The 12363-nt window shown below is 39.7% G+C and overlaps 1 protein-coding gene across 1 annotated transcript in view; it reads right to left on the bottom strand.

Annotated features, from left to right (window-relative positions):
• The window catches only part of slc28a1 (solute carrier family 28 member 1), a 211693-nt gene that overhangs the window by 56272 nt on the left and 143058 nt on the right, over positions 1 to 12363 (bottom strand). Inside the window, exons 10-11 of the mRNA XM_051920321.1 lie at positions 4315 to 4395; positions 341 to 466 (exon numbers count right to left, since the gene is read on the bottom strand). Coding sequence (XP_051776281.1) covers positions 341 to 466; positions 4315 to 4395 — 207 coding nt within the window. The remainder of the gene's footprint in view (positions 1 to 340; positions 467 to 4314; positions 4396 to 12363) is intronic.

The following is a 12363-nucleotide window of genomic DNA, read 5'->3' as shown; positions in this document are numbered from 1 at the left end:
AATTAAATTAAAAATTTGGGAACTTACATAAAGGTGCAAAAATAGATAATATGTTAAAGGTTCTTCACACATGTTTATCTCTAAAGAGAAATTCTTACTAATAAATTCTTGAAAATTTATTTCATGTAATTATCTCAACATTACCTTGGTTACTGTTTAGGACATGATGGATACAGAATATATTGGTTCCACATGAAAGAAACACTCAGAACACTCATAAATTCACACACAGAATAATAAAAAAAAAACTTACACAGGAATGCTCTTTTATGTTTTTCTGCTATAAATGTATCATTCTTAAAACTGAAATTAATTTAAAAAAGAAAATATAATCTCTTACGCCAAATGAAATATATGCTCCCAGAACACTTCCAGCTATTGTTGCAAAACCCCCAGTCATCACTGCATGCATCTCCGATTTGGTCATGTCTGGCAGATAAGGACGGATCAACAAAGGGGCCTCCGTCTCAATAGAAAAAAAAAAAGAAGCATAAAATAAACAAATATATAAAGTGCATTGAAATAATATTACATGAAATAGAAGCTTCAGAAGACATGTGTCTAGAGACCATTTTTATATGTAGTACTATGTCATTGCACATTGTTACTCATGGGCGTTTGAGGATCACCTTCTTGACTTGCTAAGGTACACATTACCAGCCTGGGATGAGATGGGGCACGGTCACTAACTGTGTCATCTCTTTTTTTCCTACAGTGCCGAAATGCCCCATTAGGACAGCTCAGCTCTGCCCATGATGTCCCAGAAGCCACACCCTTTTGGACTGGGATGATATAAAGCCGAGACGTTCCCAGAGAAGGGCCTCTCACTCTAGGGAGAAATATCTGTATGTCAGAACTGGCCATGACTGACCTGCTCAGACGAGTCACTTATAAAGCAGAGCCTAGTTGCCTAAGAAGGAACCTAAGAAGCCTGTTTTCTGTTGTTCTATAGAATTCCTGTTTTTGTTTGGCTTTTTTGGACAATTGTATTAAACCAGGTGACCCAGATGGATACTCAACTTTTTTTTCAGACTTCAGTCCTCCTCCCATTCATTACAACATCTTACTCTGCTTTTATGATGTGCACTTAAAATCCATATTACTAACCAAAGGTTATGGGCGCAGGGCGCATCGAAGCGCACTGCCGCACTGCAACGAGCCCGCCCATAGCTAACGACACAGCCACAGAAAACACGCCTACCAGTGTGATCGCCACTGCAACGAGCCCGCCCATAGCTAACGACACAGCCACAGAAAACACACCCGCTAGACAAATGAAGCGCATGAAACAGCTCCCAGGCAAAGGAGTCACGGCTCAAAAGCGAAACAGCTCAACTAACGTAAGTGCAATTATGATTCCTAACAGTAAACAACAACGCGGCTGCTTCCCAGAGTCAGTAGGTGGTGCCCAAACAACATGGGTAAAAACAATGAACGAAGGCGCCCACACAAACAAACCGCTTTAGTTCAAATGGAATTATTGAATTAAATGGAAACTTTATCATGCAGACACGGGGAGAATATGCAAACTCCACGCAGGGAGGACCCGGGAAGCAAACCCGGGTCTCCTAACGAAAATGGATGGATGGATGGACTTTATCATGCCTACGACCTGTGAACTATACCTGAGGTAAAGCGTGCATGCCAGGTTGTACAGCCGCCCAGACGCGAACGGCCACACCACCACATATACGACGACACAGCCATAAAAAAACAAAAACGAGACTGCATGAAGAAAAACAATAACAGAAGCATGTTGCAATGAACTGTCCCAGGACGCACCCACCCTCCATGATATTTCATCACGCAACGGCTTCCCCCCTGGGAATGGCCCATACTGCTTTCGCGTGTGTTGACAAATATTGCATCGGATTGGAACAGTGCACCCTGAGCCAAATCACCACCGCAAATGTGCCCAAATGTACATGTTACATCTAGATGACGCAGTATATCAACCACAGAGCTAATAATGAGAAACGTAGCTGAAGTCATAAACAATCACCCATTAGCAAACTCTATGAAAATGCTACATGAGGTTGAAAGAGAAGCCAATACAAAAGGAGAGGCGGACGGTGTGGCACCAACTACAGTTGCCTTAGTGCTAATAAAGGACAAACAACGGGATCCGAGACAATACAATGTTCCCATCGTTAATGAAGTGGCAATTGTGTTTCAAAATGATGACGGTCAGCCTCCGTTTCACCACGATTTTGTCATGCATTTACGTCCTGATGGAAACAAGGCGCCTACAACACTCTTCTGAAACACCACAACCACATGAGTCACAACTCCAAAAAGAAACCGCTTTAGTACAAATATGTTTATTTAATTAAATGACATTTCCCAGGATGCATCCACCCTCCATGAGGTGATTGCCATTCTTGGATTTGCGATTTTTTCAGGAATCGCGGGCTTGCTGGTAATGTCTAGAAACATGGCAAAAGGCTGCTTATGCATTTATCACAAGCAATTGCAATGGTTTTGAATAATCTGCTTATGTATGCACTCTTCAGTCATAGATAAGACTTTATTTGTCCCTAGTGGAAAATTTGTCAAAATAGAAGTCATTATAATTTGAACTGGCAGCCTGGATCACAATTGTCTATGCATGTTATGTGATCTGCAAATAGTAGTGATCTGCTGTCACTCTGGTTCAATGGAAGGTGAGGGCCAGCTGCTGTACAACTCACTCCCAGAATTCATCTGAATGTACAGGTTAGGCCCATAATACTGAATAATCATTTTTAACATTTTACTCCGGATAATTTAAACATTTAATGATTCACTGCATTACTGTTGTTGGCCTTCCAACTCTGGTGATACTGAAATGTATCAGTTATGACAAAGTGCTGAGAAATTATAACAGACAATTAATTATCTCTCTGTCCATTTTCAAACATGCTTAATCCAATTTTATAGTGGTTGGGAGGTCATGGCTTTCTTGGCAGCACTCAGCACAAGGCAGGAGCCAGCCCTTTGCAGACAAGATAATTGTCTGATAATTTATTGGATAGCCTAAAGAATACTGGTAACATGGTTAACTTGCAGAAGCATCATGGACCATCCTGTTTAAATACTTGTGCTTACTGCTTATGCGCTTGTGTTTTACTTGTAAGCAGATTTAGAACTGAGCTTCATCCAGCATCTTTTGAGATTATGGATCGATGGTGCTGAATGAGTTCCTGTGTACTGTAAGTCCCAAGCCAGCATCCCTCAAGCACACCCTAGCAGGGTGTAAGATCAGCCTTATTGAAGGATGTTACACTTGACGGTACAACCATGTGTATCAATCCCTAGCTTCACCCCCAAAGGCCATGTAAGTTACCATCAATTGTCTGCCCCCTGGAACAGCCTTCATCTGGTATAAGGGGACAAACAGACAGGAATGTCTCCTCATTCCCAGAGCTAGGTCAGTTACACTCAGACAATGACTAGAAGATGAAAGTAGACATTGGAAAACAGCTAACCTTTCCATCATAGTCATAACCTATTACTTTGGTCTGTTTCAGCACATACAGTTCACATCATTCAGCTCACTGTACCCTGATAAGAATTGATGGATGTGGCATCTGAATGTAAGAAGGATGCAGAGGCTTTGTGCGAACCTCCACCACCAGGCTGCTTAAAGATCTGGTTATCCAGGACCAGGCCTTAAAACAAACTAACATTTCAGCTTGAAATGCAGCAGAAAAGAGGAGCCAGTGGCTTTGGTTGAAGAGGCGTAACCTCATTTGGCCTCTCAAAATTAGCCATGTTGAAGATTAAGTAGGCACACAAGGGGGTGATTCTGGGACACCAGACGTCATTGTCAAATCCCACAGGGAAATAGTGGGCTAATAGGCAAAATATTAAGGAAGGAGGATGCCCACTTTAAAACCCGTCTGTGCCACCCTCTGTGGCACTATCACTATCATATCATTAACAACAACATTACCTCTTGTAAGTGTTTGTACAATAGATAGTAACATCTTATCCTGTGTTTAATGAATCATGAAACTAACATTTAAACAGTGAATTATGTACGCGAGGGCACCAGTAGAATTTGAGCATAAGGGCAATTAGAACTGAAGCCCAGAAGCTCCTCTTTATGCAAAGAGTTGTGGTAATCTGGAACAAACTACTGAGACATGTAGTTAAAGCCAAAATCTTGACAACCTTTAAGAAGAATTTCGGTGAGATGCTGGGACAGCTTAGTTATAAACGAATGAGCTTGATGAACTGAATGGTCTCATCTCATATGTCAAATTTCTTATGTTCACTACACACAGAAGGATTTTCAGCTGCTTACATCTAAAGGATTTAATGACAACTTACCTGTCCCACAAATATGTTTCCTGCTACACTTAAAGATTCTGTGGCTGATGTTCCCATTGAGATCTGCATTAGCCAGGCAATCTGGAATATACAAATGAGATGTTTATAACATTGTCAAAAGATAAGAGAAGTGCTGCGTGAGTATGTTATGATACAGAAAGTGTCATACAAAATGAAAAAGACAGAAGCTACACACGGCTAAGGAGTGTAATAATGTGTAAGCTAGTGTGTCCTTCCCATAACAGATAAGTGAAGAACGTGAGGCAGATGCAGTAGTGGTGAGAACCACCAGAGGAGATGGGAAAAATGGAGTATGGCAAATCAGAGAAGTCAACCCAGCATAATATAACCTGCTTACTAAAATATGAGTGCGACAACTGTCCAGGAATGGCCAAATTGTACAAACAAACAGCCGAACAGTGAAAAGTGTGAACAGAGGGGAGAAGCACAGGCAAAAACACCAAAAAGCTCCGTTGAAACTCGACAAGGCACTAGATGGTATTTGACATAAACATAACATAACATATCTAGACCAACTTAAACCAGTTCAGGCCTGAAACGTACCCAACATTCACACTTGGCCAGTTTGGATCAACCGATTACCCTAACCTGCATGCAACTGGGGTTGTAGAAGAGGAAACTCAAACAAGCTTGGGGGAAGGATGTAAACTCCACACAGACAATAACAAGGCATTTGATTCACACCTAAAGTGATGTGCTGTTTCTGTGAGGCACCACCAGCTGCACCACAAGCACTAAGAAGCACAATTTTAAAGCAGTCCTTAAATTCAGTACTGAAATTTTTACTTCTCCTTTAATTGCATTGTACTTTAGGTTGTCATGAAGGCTGTGAAGTTTAGTGCCAGTTAAATATCACAGGCAAATGAGGTACCACAACGTAGGTACTTTTTTCCTTTTACTGAGATTTGTTGAGATTTACCTCTTTGAGCTACCAAATACACTTGATCTTCCCATTCAAATAAGCCATAATATATTATTTTAATACTGAAATGGATGTGACTGTTTACATATTAAATAGGGGTGGTCTGATAACGTCACACATCAGAACTTCTGGACAACACATCCACAGGGCACCAACACCAACAGAAACAATGTTTGGCCATTCAAAAATAAACAAATCACAGCATGGAACTGTGACAAAAATGACAAAAAAAATTAATGGCATACTTAAAATAATAATACCAGGAACATAAAAAGATAGATTATCTCTAAATCTAATCTTCTAAAACCTTTTGTTCTGCCCAAAGGTTGAAATTGGCAGTATCTTAGAATCAAGGAGATGAAACATAGTTGAGAAAACAGACATATGAGTAGCTCGTAACCAGAAAGCAAAATATGAAAACTAAAGCAAAAGTCTAAATAATTATTAATAATATTAAGAATACTAAGTTGAAAGCCAAAAACAATCAGCAAAGACAAAATTTGAGTCACAACGTGTGTTATTATCAACAATCTTAAACCATCAGGAAATGCACAACGCTGACTTTTATACTTTTGACCAGTGATTCCATGCGCCATTTCTGGTTGACCTTACTTAGCAATACCACAGAAATTTTAAACAAAAGAGCACAAAATGGTGGTGTCCTTTTAAAAAGCAAAATTAAAATGTGAATTGAAGTGAAAACAATAAAACATTAAATAATTTTCAAAATATCAAAAGTGAAAACAAAACTAAAAATAATGGCAGAAATAGATTTTACGGCACACAAAACCCCCTATGGAAAAATAAACACTCTTGTTAGAAATAACGAGGAGCTCATCATAACACCTTCACATCATAGTAGAGCTCTCTCATTGGGTATAGTTTTAAAGTTACAATATAATCACTAAAGGACTTGATTCCTTGTCTGAAGACTAGCAGTCTGTTAACGGTAACTAGGGGGCTTCAGCCCCTGCTCGCTTCGTTCGCCAAACCATCCTGCACTACTCCCCAGCCGTTTCGTGTCCCTGCCGCTCACGCATGTGGATTTCACTTTCACCAAACAATACTTCTTTTAATCCTTGCGGATACGCCTCTTCATTGGGAAGAAAAGTACTTTTCCATGATGGCAACAAGAAATAGATGATCCTACAAGTCTTCGACTTCAAGTTTAAATGCCGAACAATATATTCGATCTCTATCGCTGTTCTGTTATTTCACTGAGTAATAATTTCCATTTGTTTGTGCTAATGCAATCTTTACTATCATTTTTTGAGACTTACGAATTTTAGTACTTTCATTATCTCTAACTTGCTCTGCATGTGTATTGCGCCAATGTTTTTGAACCATCTTTACGGACATTTCTACTTTGTCATCTACTGTTTGTGTTTTATTTCTGGCCCCAGGCATAGTTAAATCTCTTGGCACAAAGTCTTGTCTCGCGGGACTTGAAAGTATCTCTCTGAAAAAAGTCACGTCTCATCCCAGGCTAAAAAGTCTCGTCTCATCCCAGGATTTTTTTTATTATAATAGAGAGACATATTTTTAATTTGAGGCTGGGTAACAAAATATTTTTAAATTGTTTCTGAAAAGAGCTCCAGTGGGAAAACAGAAAAGACTGTTCACATCCTATAAAGCTGAGGACCAGTCCAATGTTTATTATCTAATTGAGAAATTAAGAAGAATTCCTGACTCAATTTTTGGGATAGGTTTGATGCTGCTGATCAAAAGCCAACTGGAAAATGATCTAATTATCCTCTGCATTTTTCTTGGTCTCCAGAGACCTAGTGACTAACCTGAGGCTGAGGATTTGTTAAGGCATCAAATCATTGCAACAAATTGCTAAACTCCAAAACTATTTGTTGGAATGAAGTCATAACATTGTTGACCTGCTTCTGCAAGATCCCATTGTTTATGTTGTGAGAGAGAGTCTCCAGGGGTTATTCTGAGTAACTAGAATACCAGGAGATGTAAACATGAGACCAAAAAAAATGGGTGAAACCTGAAATATTAAATAATAGAACACAAATAAAGCAAACCTAAGTCCAAAAAGGATTCAATACTGAAATTGGAAGTCTGGTGATGACAAAGCAGGACAACTGTGGTCACATGAAATGCTGAGTGCATTGCAAAAAACAAATCAAAGTTTTCAAATGGTTCGAAACCTCCAAAACTAAGTCAAAAATAAAGAATAACTTCCATTGGGTCACAAAAACGCATGATGTTATAACACTTTAAACTTTTTAAATCTCATTTTGAAAGGTCCAATTTTATGTACTGCCAAGATTGAAAAATGGCAGGACAAAATGGGGAAATGATCATGACCCAAAAATCGTAAATCTGAGACAAGTAGCGGGTCAAGAACCAGAAAAGTCAATGAATTAAATGTAACTAAAACCAGGCCACTAACCAAAAGTCAAAGTTTAATAACAGGCTAAATTCCTTAAATCCTTACAAAAAAAATTGAATCACTTGCTAAAAGACCATAAAGTTTCTCACAAATTCAAAAACTTGGCTGCCTGGATTAGCATACTGCCACCTTAAATACGGTCGGCCCAAGGATGCCACACATGGGAACTTCTGAACATCATGTGGGATAGTGATGGGGACTCTATCACTGACAACAACAAGGCAGCAGCCTTTCAAAAATACAAAAAATGCCAGCACTCACAGACAGAAACAATAACAAGGATATTAAGAACATACTTAAGGTGAGAACACTAATACTATGCGCAACAGTATATTCCTTACCATCCAAAAGCTTTAAAGCATAGCACAAGCATGACTGCTGGATGGTCAGAGTTGTCTGGTCACCACAACTAGATTGGAGGAGTTGGGGGAAACAACATGAGTTAATTTGATGTTGTGTTTATTTTGTAGCGGGTGCTACATGAATAGCGTGACTTAAATATGTTTCTGTGTTGAGTCACTGTCTTTCATAGCGTGTCCCATTTATATGGTCTATGTTTGTCTGTGTAAATGTTGCCCCCTGGAAACAAAGGGGGAAGGATAACGCCATGGAACTGTGACCTTTCGTGTTACTTTTCCCAGTCAAACCCACCAATTTCATCCAGGTCATTTCTATTTAAACATGAGGACAAAAGGAAAAAGAAGCACCCACAACACCGTTTTTCACAAGACGAAAAAGAGCCGAGAAAGAGCACTGATTTAAATAATTTTACAGTAATCCCTCGCTATATTGCGCTTCGCCTTTCGCTGCTTCACTCTATCGCGGATTTTATATGTAAGCATATTTAAATATATATCGCGGATTTTTTGCTGGTTCGTGGATTTCTGAGGACAATGGGTCTTTTAATTTCTGGTACATGCTTCCTCAGTTGGTTTGCCCAGTTGATTTCATACAAGGGACGCTATTGGCAGATGGCTGAGAAGCTACCCAACTTACTTCTCTCTCTCTCTCTCTCTTGCTCTGACATTCTCTGATCCTGACGTAGGGGGATTGAGCAGGGGGGCTGTTTGCACACCTAGACAATACGGACGCTCGTCTAAAAATGCTGAAAGATTATCTTCACGTTGCTACCTTCTGTGCAGCTGCTTCGTGAAGCGACATGCTGCACGGTGCTTCGCATACTTAAAAGCTCGAAGGGCACATATTGATTTTTGACTGTTTGTTTTTTCTCTGTCTCTCTCTCTCTCTCTCTGCTCCTGACGGAGGGGGTGTGAGCTGCCGCCTTCAACAGCTTTGTGCCGTGGTGCTTCGCATACTTAAAAGCCAACAGCCCTATTGATTTGTTTGCTTTCCTCTCTCTTTCTGACATTCTGTGCTCCTGACGCGCACTCCTTTGAAGAGGAAGATACAGTGGTGTGAAAAACTATTTGCCCCCTTCCTGATTTCTTATTCTTTTGCATGTTTGTCACACAAAATGTTTCTGATCATCAAACACATTTAACCATTAGTCAAATATAACACAAGTAAACACAAAATGCAGTTTTTAAATGATGGTGTTTATTATTTAGGGAGAAAAAAAATCCAAACCTACATGGCCCTGTGTGAAAAAGTAATTGCCCCCTTGTTAAAAAATAACCTAACTGTGGTGTATCACACCTGAGTTCAATTTCCGTAGCCACCCCCCAGGCCTGATTACTGCCACACCTGTTTCAATCAAGAAATCACTTAAATAGGAGCTGCCTGACACAGAGAAGTAGACCAAAAGCACCTCAAAAGCTAGACATCATGCCAAGATCCAAAGAAATTCAGGAACAAATGAGAACAGAAGTAATTGAGATCTATCAGTCTGGTAAAAGGTTATAAAGCCATTTCTAAAGCTTTGGGACTCCAGCGAACCACAGTGAGAGCCATTATCCACAAATGGCAAAAACATGGAACAGTGGTGAACCTTCCCAGAGTGGCCGGCCGACCAAAATTACCCCAAGAGCGCAGAGACGACTCATCCGGAGAGGTCACCAAAAGACCCCAGGACAAACGTCTAAAGAACTGCAGGCCTCACTTGCCTCAATTAAGGTCAGTGTTCACGACTCCCACCATAAGAAAGAGACTGGGCAAAAACGGCCTGCATGGCAGATTTCCAAGACGCAAACCACTGTTAAGCAAAAAGAACATTAGGGCTCGTCTCAATTTTGCTAAGAAACATCTCAATGATTGCCAAGACTTTTGGGAAAATACCTTGTGGACTGATGAGACAAAAGTTGAACTTTTTGGAAGGCAAATGTCCGTTACATCTGGCGTAAAAGGAACACAGCATTTCAGAAAAAAGAACATCATACCAACAGTAAAATATGGTGGTGGTAGTGTGATGGTCTGGGGTTGTTTTTGCTGCTTCAGGATCTGGAAGGCTTGCTGTGATAGATGGAACCATGAATTCTACTGTCTACCAAAAAATCCTGAAGGAGAATGTCCGGCCATCTGTTCGTCAACTCAAGCTGAAGCGATCTTGGGTGCTGCAACAGGTACAATGACCCAAAACACACCAGCAATCCACCTCTGAATGGCTGAAGAAAACAAAATGAAGACTTTGGAGTGGCCTAGTCAAAGTCCTGACCTGAATCCAATTGAGATGCTATGGCATGACCTTAAAAAGGCGGTTCATGCTAGAAAACCCTCAAATAAAGCTGAATTACAACAATTTTGCAAAGATGAGTGGGCCAAAATTCCTCCAGAGTGCTGTACAGACTCATTGCAAGTTATCGCAAACGCTTGATTGCAGTTATTGCTGCTAAGGGTGGCCCAACCAGTTATTAGGTTCAGGGGGGCAATTACTTTTTCACACAGGGCCATGTAGGTTTGGATTTTTTTTTCTCCCTAAATAATAAAAACCACCATTTACAAACTGCATTTTGTGTTTACTTGTGTTATATTTGACTAATGGTTAAATGTGTTTGATGATCAGAAACATTTTGTGTGACAAACATGCAAAAGAATAAGAAATCAGGAAGGGGGCAAATAGTTTTTCACACCACTGTATGTTTGCATTCATTTAATTGTGAGACTGAACTGTCATCTCTGTCTTGTCATGGAGCACAGTTTAAACTTTTGAAAAGAGACAAATGTTTGTTTGCAGTGTTTGGAATAACGTTCCTGTCTCTCTACAACCTCCTGTGTTTCTGTGCAAATCTGTGACCCAAGCATGACAATATAAAAATAACCATATAAACATATGGTTTCTACTTCGCGGATTTTCACCTTTCGCGGGGAGGTCTGGAACGCAACCCCCGCGATGGAGGAGGGATTACTGTACACCATTTCCTGCTTGCTGCTTTCAATGCTGGACAGTAACAACTTCACCATCGCCATGCAAAACCCCAGGGTTCTGGATTAGACAGACATGCCGAGGACTATACTGTCATTTGGGGAGAGGAGCAAGTCAACAATTTCATTCAAATATAATAACTGTAGGACACTTTCCAGCTGGACATGGTTTACATTCACTCATCATCCTCCGCCTAATCTTTTGGACTTTCATGTGTGTTTTTGAGTGTTTTGTGTGGTCCTACTCATTTCACGTTCAGTGTAGGGACCAAGGGAGGGTTTGTACTGTATATTTATTAGTGCCTTTTGATCATTTCGTAGCACCATTTCATTTTCCGGGTGGTGTGTTGTGTGGGGGGCTTTGGAGGGAGTTAAATATATATATATCATTTTGCTGTTTGTTCTTTTTTCACCATCAAATATATATATATATATATACTCCTTATAATTGTATATACTGTTTCCTTTTGCTTATTTAACTGTAGATTGTGGAAGTTACATGGAAGAGGTATGGCTTGACTGGTCTGAATTTTCTCAGTTTTCCAGGCCACGGCTCTTGGTGGTGTAGCTGCCGTTCCGGATGAGTGGGGTGCATCTATTATCCTTACATTTTCCATTGTTTAAAAGCACTCATTTTTGCTGCTGGATATTGGGTAATAGGTCTCTCTAGATTTGTGGTCCTGGGCTGTAGGTGTCACAGAGTGAATTGAGTTCAAATAATTATAGGTAAATGAGAAATCCTTAATATGCGGCCATGACCAATGAACATGATAAGGGTTAGGGGTTAGCAAATGCATCACTGATATATTGGTGATGTAGAGGAGGATTCGCCCATAATAACCCAAAATGTAGCTCTGATTTTGATATAAAAGATCCTGTCAATGTTTATTTCATATGCATTATATCAAATAAAAAAAAAACCTGCCATTACTTCATCCCAACAGAACTGATGATTTCCTATTTACATAACCTGGTGAATAAGAAAACTAGACAATAGCCTCCATGCTGTTATACTACAAATTGAAGTTATTCCCTGGCTCAAGTGTATTTTCTGTTTCATTGTTATTTTTGTTATATGTGAATTATTTTTCGTTTTTTAATGTTATTGTTGTTAGTTTTGTTCATAATTTGTTAATGATGTATTGCATCTTTAAATGTGCGGCCACATTTGTGGGTGGAATTTCAAGATGTGGGCCCACCCTGACATCACTTCTGCTGGGTCCTCCTTCTGGCTTTATAAATCAATTATTAAAAGATCCCTGTAATGGATCATTGAGTTAGTATTGGAGTTTATTTTAAGTATTGCTTTTTTTCCTTTATTTTAGAGTTTTTTAAATTAATTTGCTCCTGTCTTTGGATTGTGATTTTTTAGGCGACAACA

This window comes from Erpetoichthys calabaricus, chromosome 17 (genome assembly GCF_900747795.2).
Source record: "Erpetoichthys calabaricus chromosome 17, fErpCal1.3, whole genome shotgun sequence".
Lineage (NCBI taxonomy): Eukaryota > Metazoa > Chordata > Cladistia > Polypteriformes > Polypteridae > Erpetoichthys > Erpetoichthys calabaricus.
Note: the sequence above shows the minus strand (reverse complement) of the source record. Positions and strands in the feature narration are given on the sequence as shown.